Raw genomic sequence first — 20,953 nt, 5'->3', positions numbered from 1 at the left:
AAATTATCTCCACTAAGGCAACGATAACCAATAGACTTAACCAGACACCAGACAAAGCATTTTCACCGTACGAATTCAGAATGAGGTTCCTTTCAATTTGGTCCCTTTGCAGACAGCTGTAAACTTACAGGCTTAGATCTTACATGCCTCTGACCTACACACACAAACTCCTCTCAGGTTATACCTAGCCTTCCCTTTGAATGCAAATTCTCATTGTATCACCAGGCCCTTTGAACTCCACCTCTTCTAACAGTAAAACCCCTTTCATAGTACCAATTTTATTAGTAATATCAATATTGCTTGGTGTCTCCTAGCTAGGTGCAAGATTTCACTCCCACTCTTGAATGCTCTCTTCAACAAAATGCAAATATACCCTCCACCTCTGTTCACATCTCAAAACTACGATACATCAAAACACCCAGACCAGCTGGCTTTAATTCAATTAACACACACAGACTAAATCTCTATTTAAAAAGAAAATTCCAATAACATTATAGACATTAATGTCTCTTCCTGACACCTTACTTTGTGACCATAAATCAATTAAAAGGATTGAGCCCTGTTGACTCATTAGGGGCATACCCCTAATAGCAAGCAAAAATAATTGAATCCCCTGATCCCAATCATGAGGATATTCTTGACCATAAGCTCTAATCATGGTTTTTAAAATTTGATGTCGCCTTTCCAAAGCAGCTTGAGATTCAGGGTGATAAGCAGACCACCTGAATTGCTTTATCTCCAGACTGCTTATTACTTCCTTAGGGAGGAGTCCTATTCAGTCATTCAGGACCCTGTTAAAACGTTCCTCAAATGCTAGAATTGTAATTAAAGGTGCAGGTATAATTACTGCTTGAGGTTATCCTACCACGTGGCATGTCTGACAGAATTTAACTACATTTTTATGTAGTCCAGGCCAATAGAAATGTTTTTGTATTTTAGTTTGGGTTTTCTGAACTCCCAAATGTCCAGCCATTGGGATTTCATGAGCCACCCTTAAAATTTCATTCCAATATCCAGATAGAATTACTACCTGGTGGACTGCGGCCCACTTCTCATTTGCAGGGACTTGAGCCAGTTTCCATTTCCTCATTAGTACATTGTCCTTGAGGTAATAAAACTCTGGAATATGTTCTGCCCAAGTTTCAGAATAAGCTGTCTGATACAGCTCTTTTAATTCTGGATCCTTCAGGTTGGAAACACATTCCTACCTCTCTGGCTAATTCTGACTTCTTCCTTTGCACATGTACGAATGCAATTGGTTTGTCTCTAACTTGGGACTCAGAACCCAAAGCATTTTTTTTTACAGAGTCCTTCTGAGTTCCTATCACTGCAATTAGCTTCCCATTTAATTTCCAGCAATTTGACCTTGTATGTCCAATCTTATTGTAATGGTAACAAATTATTTTCTTCTTTTCACCTTTCAATTCTACTTTTCCACCTTTAGTATACTAGAGTCCTTCAGTCTGCTCTTTACTACTAGCACTATATCTATCACTAGGCTTTCTATAACCCCAATTCCCTTGCTGACAATATAATATAATAAGACAGTTGCTTCTCTGATCTTATTAATTTGTCTTTCATCTAAATAAATGTTGATGCTCCATGGAACATTACTTCAAAACTCCTCTCGAATTATCATCTCTCTTACATTATAAAAACTTTGTTCCAACTTCAAAGAACGAAACCATTGATCCCACAGCACTTCCTTTTCCCTTGCAAACTCCACAAAAGTCTGATTAGGCTGTGACCTCAGAGTCCTAAACTCTAACTGATATGCTTCAGGAACTAACTCATAAGCATTGAGTATGGCCTTCTTAATAACTTCATAATCCCCCGACTGGTTCACAGATAAACTCATATCCACATTCATCACATCGCCTGTCAAAACACTTTGTAACATTAAAGTCCAAGCATTTTTTGGCCACTTTAATTTCACAGCTACTTTTTCAAATGAGATGAAATATTTCTCAACTCCATCTTCTTCAAATTTAGGCACTAAACAAAGATTCTTCATCAAATCAAAATTCTCAGCAGAATTAGATTCATTTCCTGATTCACCATCCTTTCTTTCACTCTTTAATTTAAGATTATCTTCAGCTAACTAATGCTTTTTCTCTCTTTCTCTTTTTTTCCTTTTCCATTTTTCCCTTTGTTACAACTGCAGTTGATGTTATTCACTGAGCAAGGCAAATCCCAGAGGGAATCTTGTCTTACTGATCATAATTTCTACTTTATATTTTACAAATGAGGAGGAAACTATCAATCCCAGAAGCATAGATTCCCAGGATTATAAAATTAAAAGATCTATTAACAAGAAGAATAAAAAATTTGTGCACACAATATTAAAACGACACAGTTAAATTAGCCTTATAAAACATTCCCCCAGAAAACTGACTGGTCAGAACATACAAGTAAACTACTTGGTAACAGCTCCCTTATGGATTTTAACCATAAAAATCCAGTAATATTACCCTAAGTAAAAACTGCTGCTACTTTAATAAAATATACCACATGACTTCTCATTCTCTTCCATCTGCTGTGGAACCAAAGGAAGTTCAGAAACAGACTGCATCCAGAAAACAGAGACTTTTCTGGCTTGAAACTGGATGGCTGCTTCAAAGTCACAACTTTTCTCAGCACAAAGCTGGTCTCAGGACAACTCCCCCACAGAGCCAACACAACTCAACTCAACATCTTTCCTTACATATACTTTTCCATTTTAATCTTAGATTCCATTCTTCTAAGCACGTCTGAAATCAATTTTTCCAAAATATAAAAGTCTTTCATGTTTTCCTATTGCCTCCACTTTCAGGTAAAATGAAACTTAATAACCTTTCTTTGTTTACTTATGAAACATTTGGAAGTTGCAAAAGTCCCTTGTCACTTCTAAATTCCCTTTGGAATTTAACAGCTGAAAAGTCAAGTTCCCACTTATCTTATAATGCAAATTTCAAATCCTACCTATTTACTCGGATATTCAACTTCACTGTGGCCTCTCATTACAAATGCATGCATCTGGTACCTTCCTCTTTCATTTCTCTGCTCCCACAGGCAAGCTGTCTTTACTAACCTTCTCCCAGTTTAATTACACACACACTCAAAGCTTTCTTTATAGAATGCCACCATATTCCCAAAAATATTTTTAAAAAATCGATTTTCAAACTTTTCAAATTCCATTTCTTAGCATTTCAGTCTTTCCTCTTTTCCCAACTCTAGCTCCTTCATTCTCATTCTTTCCTTTTGCTCAAGCTCTTTCATTCGCAACTGAACTCGAGCTAATTCTAGCTCTGATCCACCACTCTCAGGTTTCACAGCTTTAAATTCCAAATGCTGGGCAATGATTTCAACCACTTCACCTTTACGCATCTTTGCCTCTAACTTTATCTCTAATGCACGTGCTAAGTCTCTTAATTGAAGCTTTGTCAGAGGTTTCAAACTGTCCATGGTTATACTGTCTTCCTTGAGGAAAGTCTTAGCAACTGCTAAAGCCATTTTGAAATCCATCCACTTTAATACCCTTCAACAAAAAACTACTGAGTTCAGTATCCTCCACATACTTGTATCGCCCCCAAAATGAGAATATGAAATCTACTCCAATTCCTTGTAAATTAAGACCCACCATAAGAAGGTGGCACCTTTAGTCTGCTATCACTTAGACTCTACAGACAATCTGACTCCAACAACCTCTCCTTTGATTAACCTTGGACACACACAGCCATAGCTTACCCTTACCAAAATATATTCATAAACACAGAAGAATAAAAATATACACAAATATACAAGTTAAGTGAGTGGACAAAGACCTGAAAAATGCAGGATAATGCAGCAAAGTGTGAAATTGTCCATTTTGGCAGGAAAAATAAAAAGTAAGCATATTATCTAAATGGTGAAAGATTGAAGAGCTCTGAGATGCAGAGGGATCTAGGGGTCCTAGTGCATGAATTGCAAAAGATGAGTCTGCAAGTACAGCAAATAATTAGGAAGGGTAATAGAATGTTATTGTTTGTTGTGAGGGGAATTGAATACAAAAGTAGGGAGGTTATACAGGGCATTGGTGAGATCACATCTAAAGAACTGTGTACAGCTTTGGTCTTCTTATTTAACAAAGGATCTAAATGTGTTGGAAGCAGTTCAGAGAAGGTTTAATAGGCTCATACCTGGAATGGGCAGGTTGTCTTTGAGGGAAGGTTTGACAGGCTATGCTTGTATCTAAAAGTGGTGTTTAGAAGAGTAAAAGGTGAAATGATTGAAACATATAAGATCCTGAGGGGTTTTGACGGGGTCAGTGTGGAAAGGATGTTTCCTGTTTTGGAAGAATCGAGCACGAGGGGCCACTGTTTAAAATTAAGGGGTCACCCATTTAAAACAGAGATGAGGTGAATTATTTTTCTCTCAGAGGATTGTGAGTCTTTGGAACTGTCTTCCTCAAAAGGCAGTGAAAGCAGAATATTTGAATATTTTTAAGGCAGAGCTAGATAGATTATTGATAAGCAAGGGGATGAAAGGTTATCGGGGATGGGTGGGAATGTGGAGTTGAGGTTTCAATCAGATCAGCCATTATCTCATTGAATGGCAGAGCAGGTTTGAGGGGCTGAGTGGCCTACTGCTCCGAGTTTGTATGTATCTTCCACGCTGCCTTTGCCAATCTACTTTGTCAAACTGATAAGTAATTTAAAATCATTCATGATTATTGCCGTACCTTTCTCACAAGTCCCCATTATTTCCTCCTATATATCCTGTCCTATAGTGTGGTTAGCTTATAAACCACTCCCACAAGTGACTTCCTACATTTGCTTTGCCTTGCTCTACTCAAACTAATTCTACATCTTGATCTTTTGAACTAAGGTCACCTCTCTAATGTACAAATGGTATCCTTAATTAACAGAGGTACCCCTCCACCTTTTCCTAGCTTCCTGTTCTTCCAAAATGTCATGTACCCTTGAATAGGCAGGTCCCTAGCTTTGTCAACTTGCAACCATGTCTCTGTAATGGCTATCAGATCATACATTTTAATTTTTTATTTGAGCTGTCAATTTGTTTGTTTTGTTATGAATGCTATGCACATTCAGATACAGAGCCTTTAGTTGCACTTTTCAGCTTTTTTCATAACCTCTATCCTTACCTGCTGGTGCACTCTTAATTTTTTATGCTCTGGCTCCTTCCTGCCATGCTTAGATTATCATTACCCTTATTGATATGCTGTTCTCTTGCTTTGTCCTCTCTCCTCAATTTATCACATCTCCCACCACTTGATCCCTTGCCCTCACAATTTAGTTTAAAACCTTCTAACACCATAGTTATACAACTTGCCAGAACCCTGGTGCCATCATGGTTCAGGTGAAGACCATCCCAATGCTACTGTTTCCACTTTCCCCAGCACTGGTGTCAGTGCTCCATGGATCGAAACCCATTTGTCACATGAATTTAACTCTCTAATCTTATTTACTCTATGTCAATTTGCTCATGGCTCAGGTCATATCACCTTTAAGGTTCTGCTTTTGAATTTAGCCCTTACATGCTCGTATTCCCTAAACAGAACCTCTCCTCAGCCCTGGCTATGTCATTGGTACCTACATGGACCACGATAATTGGATCCTTCCCCTCCCACTGCAAGTTCTTTCCAGCCCTGAAAATCTATCCCGAACCCTGGCACCAGCCACGCAACACAGCCTTCTGGACTCTTGCTCTCGGCTGCAGAGAACTATGTCAATCTCCCTGAATATACTGTCCCCTAATATACTTATATTCATATTAACTCTGCCCACTTGAATAAATTCCTGTACTATGGTGCCATGGTCTGTTCACTCATCCACCCTGAAGCTCTCGCTTTCATCCCCACAAGCTTCAAGAACCTCGAACCTGTTGGACAATTGCAAGGGCTGAGGCTCCTCCACTTCTGCCTTCTTGATCTCCTTACCTGCCTCACTCACAATCACACCCTCTTGGCCCTGACCACTGACCAAGTCAGGAGACCCTATCTCAAGAGGTGTGATTGCCTCCTGAAACAAAGTGTCCAGTTAACTGTTCCCCTCCCTGATGCATCGCAGTGTTTGCAGCTCAGCTTGCAGCTGTGTTGAAGCTCCTCAGCCGCAAACACTTAAGACAGATGTGTTTGTCTTGGATCACACTGGTGTCCAGGAAATCCCACATTCTGCAGTTGCAACAATCAACTGCCCTGCCATCTTTATTAAATGTTCATTAATTTATTATTGTTTTCTTGATTTTAATTGGTAAATTCTTTACTACTGCTTGTAACCCTTACTAATACTAATGAAACCTTACACTCACTAATAAATTACGAGTTTCGAAAGGCAAGTGAGAAATATACTCACCAACCAATCACTTACATGTTTTCCTGTGATATCACACTTGATTTTCTTCAGAACCTGGCCAGGACACAAACTGAGGTCACTAACTCTTTTAAACAGGTCTGCCGCTCTCCACACTCTTTTAAACTCAAAGTGAAAGTAGCTACTTACTGAATTCCCTCACTTACCAAATTCCCATCTCACATTCTGTGACTAACTGCACTCAGTTACCTGATGCTGTCTTCATGCTTGGTTACGTGGGTTAAAATTAGATTACTTTCCCCAGATTGCTCCAGCTGCTTGTCCTAATGTCCTGTGTCCACTGGGAGCTTGTCCTGTTGGGAGTGAAGAGCACAGTTTAGGTCTCCACTCATGGTTACTGTGCTGCTATTACATGGGGTGAGTGTGAGGAATGCTGATGTGTGGAATGTGGGGAATCCTCATTCAGGGCACAGAACTGAAGTTTCATTTTATGTTCTGTTGTTCACATTTCATGAGGATGGAGCAGCCTCCTTCTCCAGGAATGTGATGTGCAGAGTAATTGGAAAGTTCCTATTGATTAGTGTGACTATCCTCTGCTCTTGGCTGAGCAGGAGGTGATCAACATTTGTCCCACCCACTCACTCATAAACTGGGTGTGTTCTGAGGGCGGTGAGGAGGGTCTCAGGTAGAAATGCTGCTTCTGTCTATCCTTTTATGTCACTCATTACTTGTTTTGCCTGAATATTTTTGTTACGATTCATTGATATAATTTTGTTCATGGGCTGTATACATGATGACATATGAATTAGGAGTAGGAGTCGGCCACATGGCTCCTCGAGCCTGTTCCGCCATTCGATAAGATTATGGTTGATCTGAATTTAACCTCAACCCCACATTCCTGACTTCCCCCAATAACCTTTTACCCCCTTGTTAATCAGTAATCTATCTAACTCTGCCTAAAAATTTACAAAGACTCTGCTTCCAATGTCTTTTGAGGGAGAGAGTTCTAAGGACTATCAACCCTCTGAGAGGAAAAAATTCTCCTCATCTCTGTTTTAAATGGGTGATCCCTTACTTTTAAATAGTGACTCCTAGTTCTAGATTCTTCCACAAGAGGAAACATCCTCTCCACGTCTATCCTGTCAAGACCCCTCAGGATCTTAAAGGTTTCAATTAGGTTGCCTATTACTCTTTTAAATTCCAGTGGATACAAATCTAATCTGTCCAGCTTTTCCTCATAAGACAACCCGCCCATTCCTGGTATTAGTCTAGTAAACCTTCTCTGAACTGCTTCGAATGCATTTACATCTTTCTTTAAATAAGGAGACCAGTACTGTACACAATACTCCAGATGTGGACTCACTAATGCCCTGTACAACTGAAGCATAACCTCCCTACTTTTGTATTCAATTCCCCTCATGATAAATGATAACATTCTATTAGCTTTCCTAATTACCTGCTGTACCTGCATACTAACCTTTTGTGATTCATGCACTAGGACACCAGATCCCTCTGAATCTCAGAGCTCTGCAATCTCTCACAATTGAGATAATAAGCTTCTTTTTTATTCTTCCTGCCAAAATGAACGATTTCACATTTTCCACATTATACTCCATTTGCCAGCTCTTTACCCACTCACTTATCTTTTCTATGTCACGTTGTGACCTCCTTGTGTCCTTTTCACAATTTACTTTCCTACCTATCTTTGTGTCGTCAGCAGATTTTGCAACCATTCCTTTGGTCCCTTCATCAAAGTAATTTATATAAATTGTAAAAAGGTGAGGCCCCAGCACTGATCCCTGTGGCACACCACTCATCACATTCTGCCAACTAGAAAAATACCCACTTATGCCAACTCTCTGCTTCCTGTTAACTTGTCAATCTTCTATCCATGCTAATATGTTATCCCTACACTTTTATTTTCTGCAGTAACCTTTGATGTGGCACTTTATCAAATATCTTCTGGAAATTTAAGTACAGTACAGCCACCGGTTCCCCTTTATCCACAACACATGTGACTCCTTCAAAGAAGTCCAATAAATTGGTTAAACTTGATCTTTTTACAAAACCATCTTGACTCTGCCTGATTGCCTTGAATTTTCCTAATTGCCCTGCTATAACATCTTTAATAATAGCTTCTAACATTTTTCCCAAGACAGATGTTAGGCTAATTGGCCTATAGTTTCCTGTTTTCTGTCATCTCCCTTTTTGAATAAAGGAGTTATATTTGCTATTTTCCAATCTAATGGAACCTTCCCCAAATCTAGGGAATTTTGGAAAAATGAACCAGTGCATCAACTATCTCACTAGCCACTTCTTTCAATACCTTAGGGTGAAGTCCATCCAGACCTGGGGATTTGTCAGCCCGCAGCCCCAACAGTTTGCGCAATACCACTTCCCTAGTGATTATAATTTTCCCGAGTTCCTCCCTCCCTTCCATTTCCTGATTTACAACTACTTCCGGGATGTTACTTGTGTCCTCTATAGTGAAGCCTGAAGCAAAATACCTGTTCAATACATCCACCATCTCCCTATTTTCCATTATCAGGTCCCCAGACCCAGTCTCCAAAGGACCAACGCTCAATTTGTTAAATCTTCTTATTTAAATATCTATAGAAACTCTTGCTATCTATCTTTATATTACTAGCTAGCTTTCTCTCATACTCTAATTTTCCCTCCTTATTAATCTTTTTGTCATTCTTTGCTGTCCTTTATATTGTTTCCAATCTTCTGACCTGTTACCCGTCTTTGCATAATTATATGCTTTTTTTTCAAGTTTGACTAGTCTTTAACTTTTTTAAGTTAACCACGGATGGTGGGCCCTCCCCTTGGGATTTTTCTTTCTCATTGGAATGTGTATACTCTGTGTATTCTGAAATATCCCTTTAAATGTCTGCCGCTGAACCTCTGTTACCTATCCCTTAACCTCATTTGCCAGTTCACTTTAGCTAGCTCTGGTTTCATGCCCTCATAATTGCCCTTATTTAAGTTTAAAATGCTAGTCTTGGACGGTCTCATTTCTCCCTCAAAATGAATGTAAAATTCAGCCATATTATGTTCACTGTAACCTAGGGGTGTCTTTACTAGGAGGTTACCAATTAATCTTACCTCGTCACTCAGTACAAGGTCTAGTATAGCCTGCTTTCTAGTTGGCTCCAGAACATGCTGTTCTAGGAAACTATCCAGAAAACATTCTATGAACTCCTCATCTATGCTGCCTTTGCCCATCTAATTTTTCCAGTCTGTATATAGATTGAAATCCCCCATGTTTATCGCCTTACTTTTCTAGCAAGCTCCCTTCTTTTATACTCTGCCCTACCATGTAGTTACAATTAGGGGGCCTGTGCATCACTCCCGCAAATGATTTCTTGCCTTTATCATTCTTCAACTCAACCCAAACCTCTTCTACATCCTGGTTTCCTGAACTTAGGTCATCCCTCTTTAATGTGCTAATACTATCATTAATTAACAGAGCCACCCCTCCACCTTTTCCTAACTTCCTGTCCTTTCAAAATGTCACATATCCTTCAATATCCAGGTCCCAATCTATGTCATCCTGTAGCCTGTCTCTGTAATGGCAACAGATCGTACTTATTTATTTCTATTTGCGCTATCAGTTCATCTGTTTCATTTCAAATGCTACGTGCGTTTAGATGCAGAGCCTTTAGTTTTGTCCTTTTATTATTTTTGTAGCATCTAGCCTTGTCGGCAGATCTACTCTTGGATTTGTACTCTCTGACCGTTCTCGTCACAGTCTGTTTATCATTCCCCATGTTAATACCTTTCTCTCTTGCCTTGTCTCTACTCTTTGGTTTACCACATCTTCCCAAATTTGATCCCTTGACCCCACTGTTCAGTTTAAAACCCTCTCTACTTCCTAATTTAGGCGGCTCGTGAGGACACCAACCCCAGCACAGTTCAGGTGTAGACCGTTCCAATGGTACAAATCCCACTTTCCCAATAGTGGTGCCAGTGCCCCACAAACCGGAACCCACTTTCCCCTTACCTTTTACCTTTTTACCCTTTTACCCGCCTCCAATATTCTCACTCCATCTGGACCCCTCCGTCTGGATTCTTATCTGCTCTTGATCTTTTCATTGAGAACTGTCGGCGTGACATCAGTCATCTCAATTTCTCTGCTCCTCTCACCCACTCTAACCAGTCTCTCTCTGAACTTGCCACACTCCGTTCTCTCAGGTCCAGCCCTGACATTGTCATCAAACCTGCTGACAAGGGTGGTGCTGTTGTTGTTTGGCACACTGACCTCTACCTCACAGAGGCTGAGCGTCACCTCGCAGACACTTCCTCTTACCTCCCCCTGGACCATGACCTCACCACCGAACATCAAGCCATTGTTTCTAGGACTGTCACTGACCTCATCTCCTCTGGAGATCTTCCCTCCACGGCTTCCAACCTCATAGTCTCTCAACCTCGGATGGCCTGCTTCTACCCCCTACCCAAAATACACAAACAGGACCGTCCCGGCAAACCAATCGTATCAGCCGGTTCCTGCCCCATGGAACTCATTTCTTGCTATCTTGACTCCATTCTCTCTCCCCTTGTCCAGTCATTTCCCACGTACATCCACGATTTCTCTGACACCATACATCATATCAACAATTTCCAGTTACCTGGCCCCAACCACCTCCTCTTCACCATGTACGACCAATCCCTCTACACCTCCACTCCCCACTGGGATGACCTGAGGGCTCTCCACTTCTTCCTCTAATAGAGGCCCGAACAATCCCCATCCACCACTACTCTCCTCCGTCTGGCTGAACTTGTTCTCTCACTGAACAATTTCTCCTTTAACTCCTCTCACTTCGTCCAAATAAAAGGGTATGGGTACCCGCATGGGCCCCAGTTATACCTGTCTCTTTATGGGGTATGTGGAACATTCTTTGTTCCAGTGCTACTCCGGCCCCCTCCCACAACTCTTTCTCTGGTACATTGATGATTACTTCGGTGCCGCTTCATGCTCTCGTCTGGACCTGGAAAAATTTATTAATTTTGCTTCCAATTTCCACCCCTACATCATTTTCACATGGTTCATCTCTGACACTTCCCTTCCCTTCCTTGACCTCTCTGTCTCAATTTCTGGTGATAGACTGTCTACCAATATCCATTACAAGCCTACCGACTCCCACAGCTACCTCGACTACAGCTCCTCACAGCCCGCTTCCTGTAAGGACTCCATCCCATTCTCTCAGTTCCTTCGCCTCCATCGCATCTGTTCTGATGATGACACTTTCAAAAACAGTTCCTCTGACATGTCCTCCTTCTTCCTTAACCGAGGTTTTCCACCCACGGTGGTTGACAGGGCCCTCAATCGTTTCCGGCCCATCTCCTGCGCTTCGGCCGTCACACCTTCCTCTCCCTCCCAGAACCATGATAGGGTCCCCCTTGTCCTCACTTATCACCCCACCAGCCTCCCCATTCAAAAGATCATCCTCCATCATTTCTGGCAACTCCAGCATGATGCCACCACCAAACACATCTTCCCTTCACCCCACCGGCTGCATTCCGCAGGGATCGTTCCCTCCGGGACACCCTGGTCCACTCCTCCATCACCCCCTACACCTCAACCCCTTCCCATGGCACCTTCCCATGCAACCGCAGAAGGTGCAACTCCTGCCCCTTTACTTCCCCCCTCCTCACCGTCTAAGGGCCCAAACACTCCTTTCAAGTGAAGCAGCATTTCACTTGCACTTCCCTCAATTTAGTCTACTGCATTTGCTGCTCCCAATGCGGTTTCCTCTACACTGGAGAGACCAAACGCAGACTGGTTGACCTCTTTGCAAAACACCTTCAGTCTGTTGGCAAGCATGACCCTGACCTCCCTGTCGCTTTCCATTTCAACACTCCACCCTGCTCTCATGCCCACATGTCCGTCCTTGGCCTGCTGCAATGTTCCAGTGATGCTCAACACAAACTGGAGGAACAGCACCTCATCTTCTGACTAGGCACTTTATAACCTTCCGGACTGAATATTGAGTTCAACAACTTTAGATCATGAACTCTCTCCTCCATCGCCAACCCTCTTTCTGATCCCCCTTTTTCCAATAATTGATATATATAGTTTTCTTTTCCCACCTATTTCCATTATTTTTAAATGTATTTCCATCCATTGTTTTATCTCTACCTTTTCGCCTATTTCGTTCCCTTCCCCCCACCCCACCCCCACTAGGCCTACCTGTCCCTTGCTTGTCCTGCTTTCTACCCTTAATGTCACCGTGAGCACATGTCTTAGCTAATAACACCACCGTCAACACCCCTTTGTCCTTTTGTCTATGACATCTTTTGGCAATCTCCACCTATCACTGGCCTTCAATCCAGCTCTACCTGTCCCACCCCCCACTTAAACCAGCTTACATTTCACCTCTTTTCTATTTTTCCTTAGTTCTGGTGAAGAGTCATACAGACTCGAAACGTTAATTGTATTCCTCTCCGCAGATGCTGTCAGACCTGCTGTGTTTTTCCAGGTATTTTTGTTTTTGTTTCTCCCTTACCAGCCTTTGAGCCACGCAATCATTTCTCTATCCTTATGTGTCTTATGCCAAATTGGACGTGGCTCAGGTAATAACCCAGAAATTATTACCCTTGAAGTTCTGCTTCTTAATTTAGTACCTAGCTCATCATGTTGACTATGCAGTGCCTCCTTCCTCATCCTACCTATGTCGTTGGTACCTACATGGACCATGACCACTGGATCCTCCCCCTCCCACTGCAAGTTCCTCTCCAAAAGACATTCCTCTCCAGCCCTGAGCAGATGCCTCGAACCCCGGCACCAGGTAGCAACAAAGCTGTCTGGACTCTTGCTCTTTGCTACAGAGAACAGTTTTAAACCCCCCTGCTATACTGTCCCCTACTACCACTACATTCCTTTTTGGTCCCCCCACTTGAATGGCTTCCTGTACCACGGTGCCAAGGTCAGTTTGCTCATCTACCCTGAAGCCCCCACTCTCATCCAGACAAGCGAGAGAACCTCAAACCGATTGGACAAATGCAGAGGCTCACACTCCTACATTCTTGCCTTCTGGGTTCCCTCACCTGCCTCACTCACAGTCACACCCTCCTGTCCCTGGCCACTGACCAAATCAGAAGACCCTATCCTAAGTAGCGTGACTGCCTCTTGGTGTAAAAGCATCCAGGAAACTTTCCCTTTCCCTAATGTGTCGCAGAGTCTGCAGCTCAGCCTCCAGCTCAATGACTCTGAGCTTCAAGCCACAAACATTTACTGTAAATGTGTTTGCCCTGGATCACAATGTTATCCAGGAGCTCTCACTTGCTGCAGCCTTTTAGAGGGGTGGGCTGTCTAAATGGAGTGCCGCCATCTTGAATTCTGGCTTGAAAATCATTGTTCTGGAAATTGGCCCTACGCACAAACCTGGCCTTGGTCCCAGATCAGAATAATGAGCCTGGTGCATGTTTGAGGAGGCCCTTCATATTGAGCTCACTTTTATAGGTCTACAGGCACTGATAGGCAGGGTTAAAACTTTAAAATATTAAAAAATATTTAATTTGCTAAGGAACTGATGAGTGTAAAACAGTGAAACTAATCAATGGTTCAGTTCATTTTGATGATATTTTCAGGAATTTCAAATCACATTACTCACAGACACAGGACACGACACTTAATAAAAATGTTTATTTTTGTGACCATAGGAAGCTGTAGTGCAGAAGGAGATCATTCGGCCCATCGGGTCTGTGCTGACTCTTTGATTGAGCTATCCAATTAATCCCACTTCCTTTCTCTTTCCCCATAGTCCTATAAACTTTTCCCTGCAAGTACTTAATCCAATTCTCTTTGGAATGTTCCTATTGAATCTTTTTCCACTATATTTTCAAACAGTGTATTCCAGATCACAGCAACTCGCTGTGTGAAAAATTAAATATTTCCTCATATTGCCTCTGCTTTTTCTGTCAATCACCTTAAATCAGTGTCCTCTGGTTACCAACCCTTCTCCCCACCGAAACATTTTCTCATCATTTATTCTATCAAAAGCATTCATGATTTTGAGCACTTCTATCAAATCTCCTCTTAACCTTCTCTGGTTAAGGAGAACAACCTCAGTTTCTCCATCTGTCCACATAATTGAAGGCCCTCATTATTGGAACCTTCTAGTCAATCTTTTCTGCACCCCCTCCAAGGACTTGACATCCTTCTTAAAGAGTGATGTCCAGAACTGAACACAGTGCTTCAGCTGAGGCCTAACCAGTGGTTCATTAAATTTTAGGATAACCTGTTTGTTTTTTACTCTATTCCTCCATTAATAAAGCCAAGTTTTACTAACAGTCTTCCCAATGTTCCCCAGCACCTTCAAAGACCTGAGTGTATATACCCAGGTCTCTTTGTTCCTGCACCTCCTTTAAAATTGTACCACTTTGTTCATGTTGCCTCTTCTCATTTTTCCTACTAAAATGTATCACTTCACATGTCTCTGTGTTAAATTTCATCTGCCCTGTGTCTGCCATTTCACTGTCTGTCTCTGTCTTCCTAAAGTCTGTTACTTTCCTTTTCATTGTTTGCTACATTTATGGGTTTTTTTTATCATCTTCAAACTTTTAAATTGGGCCCGGAATACCCCAAGTTCAGTCCATTAGCATAAATATCATAAAATCAATGATCCTAATACCAACTCCTGGGGAACACCACTGTATACTTCCCTCCTGTCTGAAAAACAACTGTTCACTGCTATTCTCTGCTTTCTGTCTCTTAGTGAAATTTATGTCCAATCCCTTTAATTCCATGAGTTTTAATATTGCCGACAAGTCTCATGTGGGACATTGTGAAATGTCTTCTGTAAGTTGCTAAACACATCGATCGCACTCCCCTCATCAAATCTCTTCACTACTTCATCAAAAACTCAATCAAGACATTTTCCTTTATCAAATCTGTACTGACTTTATTATTTATTTGTGTGTTTATTTATTTTATTTTTAATACCATACTTTTACAAAGGCCAAATCATTCTCTCTCAGGTAATTGTCTCTACAAGTTTCCCCGCCTCTGATGATGGATTGACTGGCCTGCAATTGCCGGGTTTGTCCCTCTCCACTGTTTTAAAACAGTGCATAACATTTGCAATCCTGCAGTCCTCTGGTACCTCCCCTAGATCCCAGGAGGATTGGAAGATTGTGGGCAGAGGATCCACAATTTTCCACCTTTTCTTCCATCAGTATCCTGGGATGCATCTGATCCAGAAGAAATTCCTCCTCATCTCCATCTTAAATGGGAGACCCCTTATTTTTAAACTCTGCGAGCTGGTTCTAGATTTTCCCGTGAGGGGAAACATCCTCTCAGCATCGACCCTTTCAAATCGCCTTAGAATGTTAGACTTTCCAATAACTTCAACTCAGATTCTTCTAAACTCCAAAGGTATTGGCCCACCCTTGTCATGGTTTCCTCAGAAGCCAACCCCTTCATCCCAGGAATAATTTCTGAACTGCTTCCAATATCAGTATACTCCTAATTAAGTAATGAGACCAAAACTTTACGCAGTACTTCAGATGCAGTGTCACCAATGTTCTGTAGAATTGTTGCAAGATTTCCATATTTTCAATCCCCTTTAGTAAAGACCAACATTCCATTTGCCTTCTCAATTTCTTGCTATACCCAAATGCTAACTTTTTCTGATTCATATACAAGGACACTCAGATCCCTCTGTGGTACAGCATTCTGCAGTCTCTCTCCATGTAAATAATATTTTACGTTTCTATTCTTCCTGTCAAAGAGGATGACCTCACATTTTCCACATTATGCTCCATCTGCCATATTTTTACATTCAAGCTGTCCATATGTCACTTTTCAGACTTTGTATCATCAGCAACTTTGGCAACAATAATCAGTCCCTTCATCCAAGTCATTAAAGTAGATCATAAATATTTCAGGCCTTGGCACTGATCCCTGTGATTCTCCATTAGTTACAGTTTGCCAACCTGAAAATGACCCATTTATCCTGACTCTCTATTTCATGTTAGTTAGCTAATCCCCTATCCATTCTAATATATCACGCGCAGCACCATGTGCTCTAATTTTGTGTACCTTATCAATTGCATTTGGCAATCCAAATATACTACATCAACTGGTTTCTCTTGATCCACCCTGCTTGTTACAGCTCCAAAGCGCTCCAGTAAATTTGTTTAACACATTTTCCCTTTCACAAAACCATGTTGACTCTGCCTGATTGTGTTATAATTCTCTAAATGACCTGCTACTACCTCCTTAATAATGGATTCTGGCATTTTCCCAATGACAGCTCTTAGACTAACTGGCCTATAGTCTCCTGCTTTCTGTCACCCTCCTTTCTCGAATGGTGATGTTAAATTTGTAGTTTTCCAATCCACTGGGACCTTTCCACAATCTTGGGAATTTTGGAAGATTACAACCAATGCATTCACCATCTCTGCAGCTACTTCATTTAAAATGCTAGGATGCAGGCTTCAGGTCCAGGGGACCTGTCAGCCTTTTAGTCCTAATAGTTTTCCATAACCATACACGCATGCACACTCACACACTCTCTCTCTCTCTCATACCTCCAGTCCTACAGAGTGAGTTTTCGCAATCAGTAATCTGCCCAGCAGTGTGGTGGGTGTTTGAATCCCAGATATTGTAAAGCCCTTTTATGATGCATTAAACTGGGAACAGTATTTATTTTTACATTGAGGCTCCAGTCTTATTTCTATCCCCACACAATCCCACAGAGCTGAGGAGGGTGGGTGTAATGTTTGCTATTTCCAGAAGCTGTGAACTCCCTCTGTGGAAGTCCTAGTGTTTTCTGCAGTTGTCAGATTCTCGTTTCCTCCCCTCAGGGCGGCTCTTATTCATGTTGAACAACAGGAATTCCAATCAGAAATGGTGACATCAGAGAGACAATATTCCCCAGCGAGTCTCTCCCTCAAATCCCCAGTAAGTCTCTGTCCCCGATCCCCAGTGAGTCTCTGTCCCCGATCCCCAGTGACTCTCTCCCCGATCCCCAATGAGTCTCTCCCCCGATCCCCAGTGACTCTCCCCCCGATCCCCAGCGAGTCTCTCCCCTGATACCCAGCGAGTCTCTCCCCCGATCCCCAGCGAGTCTCTCCCCCGATCCCCAGCGAGTCTCTCCCCCGATCCCCAGTGAGTCTCTCCCCCGATCCCCAGCGAGTCTCTCCCCCGATCCCCAGCGAGTCTCTCCCCCGATCCCCAGCGAGTCTCTCCCCCGATCCCCAGCGAGTCTCTCCCCCGATCCCCAGCGAGTCTCTCCCCCGATCCCCAGCGAGTCTCTCCCCCGATCCCCAGCGAGTCTCTCCCCCGATCCCCAGCGAGTCTCTCCCCCGATCCCCAGTGAGTCTCTCCCCCGATCCCCAGTGAGTCTCTCCCCCGATCCCCAGCGAGTCTCTAATTCTCTGCTTTTCTCTCCCAGTCTCTGTGACCCTGGATGTGGAAACAGCGAATCCCGGGCTCGAGGTGTCTGAGGATCTGAAGAGTTTGAGACGGACCCGGACCCGGAGGAGTCTCCCTGACACCGGGAAGAGGTTTACACACAGGCTCTGTTCCTGTGCCCTGGGGTCAGAGGGATTCACATCGGGGAGACATTACTGGGAGGTGGAGGTGAAGGGGAATCGGGGCTGGAGTCTGGGAGTAGCCGCAGAGTCTGTGGAGAGGAAGGACGGGGTCAGTCTGATCCCGGAGACTGGATTCTGGACGATTGGGCGGTTTGGGGATCTGTTTAATATAAACTCCTCTCCTGGATCCCGTCTCCCTGTCGGTCAGATCCCCGGGAAGGTGGGAGTTTATCTCAGTTTTGAGTCTGGGACAGTTTCATTTTACAGCGCGGACACCAAGTCCCATCTCCACAGCTTCACTGGGAATAAATTCACTGAGAAACTTTATCCTTTCTTCTGGACTCGGGATGAAAACCAGTTTCTGAGAATCTGCTCCGGTTCTGATCCGGATCCGGAAAGGGGCGGGGCCTCGGGGTGGTCACATCATCCCTGATGTCACAATGACTTGACCCCGTGATTAGGGTCAGGGGTTGGGGGTTAGAAACCACCATTGACAACAGGTTGTCACTAAATTTGTCATTTAATTTCCAAATTTTAAAATCGCAATCAGACTGTAAATAAAACCAATACAAATATCAATGTCAGAGGATTAAAATAAAGAGTAAATTAAATATCTTGTCTCTCTCCTTCCTTCATTTACTCCCTGCTTCGGTCAGTGAAACCACCCAGTCCCATCCTCCATCTCTTCACCTGCTTCCCAGTTTGTAGCTGGGATTTCTTCTGTGTTTCCATTTCTCACTCTGCACCCAGAACATGAAAACCTGAGAGTGAAATCCAGATATTGAAGGGTGACAATACTGCATTTCCATGGCGATTGGGAATTTACATTTTTCCCTCTTTAACCCCCTCACTTCAAGCTGACCCTTTCCCCAGAGTTCATGCTGAGACTCTCTTTCCACACTCCCTCTCAGTTTAATACTGACACACTCCTCCCTCACACCCTAAAGGACCAATCCAAGGATCTGCCCCTTTCCCTCTCTGCTCCTCTGCCACCCATTTCCCCAATTCCCTTCATATCACTTATGGCTACCTCCAGAACATCACCCATCTCCACCCCCACCTAGCTCACACCCAATGCCTTATCCCTGCCGCTATCATCTCTACACTTGATGGCTCCAACACTTTCCTCATTGAGGTTCCATGTTCCACCTCCAAACTGAGAGGATCACACTGACAGGCAGAGCAGAGGTGCTCAAAGCTGTTCCCTAATCATTATCTCTGCTCAATGTCCCTGAAATGTAATAGGATAAAAATATTGTTTAATATCTTTCTCCTATTCTTCAGGGAAATGTGTGCATGCAGCAACAGCACCATCAGTCCTTTCTCATCACTCCTACTGTCATGTGTATTAAAAGATCAGGTTAATATTGTATTCTGAAAATTAGAAGATTCCTCAGGTATTCAGCACCTCATCATGAGTAACGACAAATACACAAATTAGCTTCTTCAAGGGTACGGAAAGTTTGGGAATCTTGGTTTTAAAGAGCAGAAATCACACGTTTACTGCAATGCTGGGTGTAAAACACGCGGTTGATCCGCTAACGCCTGTTTTGTGACCGGTGACCGAAGTGAAAATTCAGCCTAGAGTGTTTTACTTTCCCTTGTAGTTCATTGTAGTGTCAATTGCAGCCAGAGGATGGTGATGTTGAGCTGTACAAAGATCAGTAAAGTTTTACAGCCCAGTACCGCCACCTGCTGCTGGATACCTGGGACTGGCGGCAATACCAAAAACAGAAAATGCTGCAACAATCGGCTGATCAGACAATTCAGGCAGGACCTTTCTTCACAACGGAAAGAGAATTGGATCAGAAAAAGGGGGGGTGGGGGGAAATAAACATGAGCCTGGATTTCCCACTTCCATGTTCCTGTCACACACCGAGTCCATATTGGGAAATTCCACACTGCCGGTCTGTACAATGTTCAAAAAGCCCAGGTTGGGAGTGTGACATTTCCCAGTTTGGGATCTTGATGTGTGTCAGGAGAGCTGGATTCAAAAAGCTGGGCCTGTATTCCGAGTACAGAGAGGAGATTCACATTTCCAGCATCCGCAGTATTTTGTTTTTAGCAGAGAGGATAAGAACTCCCTCATAGTTAAATAACTGGGGACATTGGTGGATAGTTAGAATGTGAGGATGAAAGGAAAATTAGACAGTGCAACACCACAACAAAAACAAAAATACCTGGAAAAACTCAGCAGGTCTGGCAGCATCTGCGGAGAGGGGTACAATTAACGTTTCGAGTCCGAATGACCCCTCAACAGAACAGCGCAACACCACCACCGTCTGGCTGATACTGGTATTGCAGGAATAAAATCAGATTTTTAAAAATCGTGCAGCACCTTCACCTAATGGCTTCTGGTGATACTGCAACATCATGTTTCCAAGTTCTGTTTACCAGCAAATCAAATAATAAAACGCAGTCAGTGCTGGAAAATGCCCAGCAGATCCGGTCTGTGGGGAGAGAAAGAGTTGACGTCTCTTCTTCAAATGATTTCCAGCATCCGCAGTATTTTGTTTTAATTACTACAGATCAAATTGTTAGATTGTATAAATAAAGTTATTTGGTGCAACAACATTACTTGTCAGGAAAACAACAAACCTAAAACCACAAACTGTGTCTGAATTTATTTTTAACCGAGTACTTTCTCAGAATATTTATGTTATTTAGTGAGAACAGGAGGTGGCCTTTCAGGTCCTCGAATTTATTTCCATGCTCAATGAAATCACTCAGCTTCACTTACTGCCTGAAAGACGATGTCAGGACTTCAGTCACTACTGTCTGATGATAGCTCTCCAGGGTTCCTGTGTATCGATGTTTATGAAGGTAGCTGAATAAAAACACTTTTTTAACATCAAAATCCTATTTTGCATGGAGCAACACCGCCACCTGCGGGCTGTGATCGGGACTCCACAGATTTATTTTCCCCTGCATTACCGAATGCGGTCACCTGGTGGTGGTAGAGAAGCGTCATTTCTTTCTGTTGTTGCGAGCCGATTCTGTTGATTGGTTTACTGGCTTTAAATAACTTTAAATAATTACTGTTTGTGCCAGTGAATGGCTCCATTAGTCTGTATAGATATCTGGGATGGGCAACAAATACTGGCTTTTCCCACCTGACT

General features: G+C 42.7%; 1 protein-coding gene across 1 annotated transcript in view; it reads left to right on the top strand.

Moving 5' to 3' along the window:
- Window positions 1-18,445, top strand: part of LOC144695498 (uncharacterized) — a 198,344-nt gene extending 179,899 nt beyond the window's left edge. Inside the window, 2 exon segments of the mRNA XM_078566375.1 lie at window positions 17,693-18,225; window positions 18,227-18,445. Coding sequence (XP_078422501.1) covers window positions 17,693-18,225; window positions 18,227-18,283 — 590 coding nt within the window. The 3' untranslated portion in view covers window positions 18,284-18,445.
- Window positions 18,446-20,953: the final 2,508 nt, after the last annotated feature.

The sequence above is a fragment of the Cetorhinus maximus genome, chromosome 21 (genome assembly GCF_964194155.1).
Source record: "Cetorhinus maximus chromosome 21, sCetMax3.hap1.1, whole genome shotgun sequence".
NCBI lineage: Eukaryota > Metazoa > Chordata > Chondrichthyes > Lamniformes > Cetorhinidae > Cetorhinus > Cetorhinus maximus.
The sequence above is the reverse complement of the archived record's forward strand: the minus strand, read 5'-3'. Positions and strand labels throughout refer to the sequence as shown.